Here is a 3,414-nt window from a genome sequence, read left to right as displayed (position 1 = left end):
TAAAGTCAGTTGCAAGTTAAACACTAGGGCTGGGACACATGTCATCTCAATCGCGGTTTTCAAACAGCTTTATAAAAGACCAAAGCTACTAAAGACCAACCTTAACCCTTAAACACCGAAGAAAAAAAAACGTTGAAGTCGTTATGGGTCGAATCGACCCACGGTACATAAAAATCGTTTTTTTGCCACAAAAAATTAATAAAAATATTCTTAATTACAAACAAATTAAATTTAGCAATAACTTTAAACAATAAGTTATTAAAAATTTTTAAAAATTACTTTTAAAACGTTAAAAATTTAAATACTTAAATTTCCTTTTTGCGGCAGGATATGTTAAACTTGTTTATATCAATCATACATTTTTCTTTCTGTATCAAATTAAAAATAAATATGATTATGTCTCGTCGCGTTTTTGCTCAAGAAGCTTTAGATATTATCCTTGATGATGATGATGATGATGATGATGATAATGATGATGAAAGTGGAATTGAAAGTCTGGGTAACCTCTCGGGTGCTGAATATAAAAATAATGAAAATGTAGATTCAATGTCCAGTTTGTCATCAACATCAATCAGGTCTGTTGAATATGACTTAGAAGAGAAATTTCATGCTGGAAAGTTTGCAGATGAGGAAAAAAATGGAAATAACAGAAATGATGATGACATCCTGGCTTGTAATTTTTGTGAGGATGATTCTAATAGTGGTTCATGTTTGATGACAACTGATATGGAAAGGCATATATATGAATGTATTGATTCGGTAATTGAAAGAATTTGTGGAGCATATATAAGTGCAGACGGCACTGAGTGGAATTCTAAGCCTTATTTGACTGGGAGAAGACAGTCTGTGAATGTATTGAGAGCAGCTGGAGGACTGAGTGCTTACGGACGTCGTCATTGCACCAATACTGCTCTCTATTTGGCAGATTTTCATGGACAATTCTCTGATCGATATAATTGTTGATTGCACTAACGACAAAGCTGCTAGTTTGGGTGCCAATTTTGTTACGAACAGAGAGGAAATCAACACTTTCATAGGTGAAAATATTTTAGTTGGGTTATATAAAGAGAAAGGAGAACCCGTGCGTGCACTTTGGTCAAAGTTAGAAAGCCGACAATGCATCAGACAATTTATGTCAAGGACTAGATTTGAAGAAATGACAAAATTTATTAGATTTGATTTTACTAGCAGCCGAAGTGCTTGAAGTAAACTATCAAAGTTTGCACCGATGGGTGTGGTGTTTGACATATGGCAAGAGAATCTTGGAAAACCATTTATTCCATATGAGTATGTAACCGTAGATGAAACACTTGTACCATTCAGAGGCCGCTGCAGTTTCAAACAATATATGCCTTCCAAACCTGCAAAATATGGCTTGAAGTTTTGGTGTTTATTTGATGCCAAAACCGGCTACTGCTTGAAAATGAAACCGTATTTAGGCACAGATAATGGAGCAGCGCGGGCAAAAAATTTAGGAAAGCAAGTAGTGTTAGATTTGACGGAGAACTTAGACATTGGCAGAACCGTTGTTATGGACAATTTTTTTACATCTTTGGAATCGTAATTTAGGAGTCATTGGAACCATTCTTAAAAATCGGAGAGAACTGCCACCAGAATTTGTAAAGAAAAATAGCGAAGGTGGCACCTCTTTATTTGGTTTTTTACCTGAGCAACCCTAGTTTCTTATGCACCAAAAAAAACAAAAGAGTAGTTTTACTGTCAAGTGAGCACAGTAACAAAGAAATAGATGACCAAAGTAAAAAAACCAGAAATAATATTAGTTTACAACAAAGGTAAAGGAGGAGTTGATCATTTAGATCAAATGTGCGCAATGTACACTACTCGAAAGCAAACCTTTCGTTGGCCAAAATGTGTTTTTCAACACATGGTGGACGTCACTGCGTATAATTCATTCATCCTTTGGCAAGAAGTTATTGGACATAAAAACAGAAAGCAATTTTTAAAAAGTTTGGGAGCAGAATTATTCGGTGGGAAAATTGATGACGATGGAAATATAAAGTTGATCCAATCTCAGTTAGCACCTGAATGTCAATCATCTGCTAAATCTGGAAAACGGTTGAGATGTAGAAAATGCGTTTCAAACAAAACGGTCCAACGTTGCAACAAATGTTTGAATCCATTATGCATCAACTGTGTCAATTACCAATGTCATGACTGTTAATTTTATATAAATTTGATACTTGAATATAATAAAATGTTTATTTTATGTAAATTTGGTGTTTAAAATCAATAAAATGTTCAATATTATAATATCGTTTCAATTTTATTCACATGGGTCATTTCGACCCATTCGGTCGCGAACGTAAACACACATCTTGTGAAGACTGTTTTTATATACAAAATATCTGATTATTTAAAATCAAGCTAAATTTATGAAAAGCTTATAAAAAATTAGACAAAGTCAAAAAATTAAAAATTGTTAGATTAAAAAATAAGCAAAATATGATTTTTTAAAAAGTGTGCATGGGTCGAAAAGACCCATGTTGGTGTTTAAGGGTTAAGCCATACGGCAACGGAAGAATTCAGCTATTGGGGAAATTGATGCTTCAAACAGAGGTCAAAGGCAGATAAGAAAATCTTGAATTTTATAGAATTGATGGCAACGCCCTCACACGCCATCATGCAGAAAATTAAAATTTTTATGCCAAGTCGTTGCTGCAGATATCAATATAGTAAAAAATAGTCGGCACGGATACCAGATGAATTTTCTGGTTGTCTCTCTAAAAGGCATCATATTACGGCAAATCCATCAGTACAACCAGTAGTTCATCCACCAAGACGGGTACCACTGGCATTACAACCAAAACTCAAGAAGAAATTGGATGGTTTGTTAAAAAAATGGAATAATTAAAAAAATATGCCAGCAGATTGGGTAAACAGCTTGCTTATTGACAAAAAATGATGTATCATTAAAATTATGCCTCGATTTTAGAAATCTCAATAAAATAATAAAAAGAGAACATTTTGTAAGACCAACTTGTGAAGACATGGAAAAAAGCTTTATGGAAAAAAGCTATTCACCATTGTAGACATTAAGGAAGGGTTTTGGCAGATAAAATTAGATGCTGAAAAAATACACTTTTTGGAAGGTTCTTTTTTTGCCGGGTCCCATTTTGGAATATGGGCAGCTCCTAGCAGCTCCTGAAGTGTTTCAGAAGAGATGCTTTGAAATATTTTGAGACATGATGGTGTTTTCATCATATTTGACAACTTAAATATAATTTGCTTGTTTAGACATACAGTGCAAGTATGAGTTTCTTTCCTTCCTGTATTCTAATGAACAAACAAGTATCTGCATCGCTTTGTTTGAAATGTCCCTTTTTCAAGAATTCAGCAAAGCGTTTGTTCCAACATCTTGGAGCTTGTTTAAATCTATAGAGACTTTGCGTGAGT

At 34.0% G+C, this 3,414-nt stretch overlaps 1 protein-coding gene across 1 annotated transcript; it reads left to right on the top strand.

Annotated features, from left to right (window-relative positions):
* Positions 1–390: 390 nt before the first annotated feature.
* Positions 391–963, top strand: HELRODRAFT_169197 (hypothetical protein; the record flags this gene model as incomplete). Its single annotated transcript, XM_009015059.1, has 1 exon — positions 391–963. The coding sequence occupies one exon, from the start codon at positions 391–393 to the stop codon at positions 961–963; it is 573 nt and encodes a 190-aa protein (XP_009013307.1).
* Between the last annotated feature and the right edge of the window lie 2,451 nt (positions 964–3,414).

The sequence above is a fragment of the Helobdella robusta genome (assembly GCF_000326865.2).
Source record: "Helobdella robusta unplaced genomic scaffold HELROscaffold_15, whole genome shotgun sequence".
Classification (NCBI taxonomy): Eukaryota; Metazoa; Annelida; class Clitellata; order Rhynchobdellida; family Glossiphoniidae; genus Helobdella; species Helobdella robusta.
Note: the sequence above shows the minus strand (reverse complement) of the source record. Positions and strands in the feature narration are given on the sequence as shown.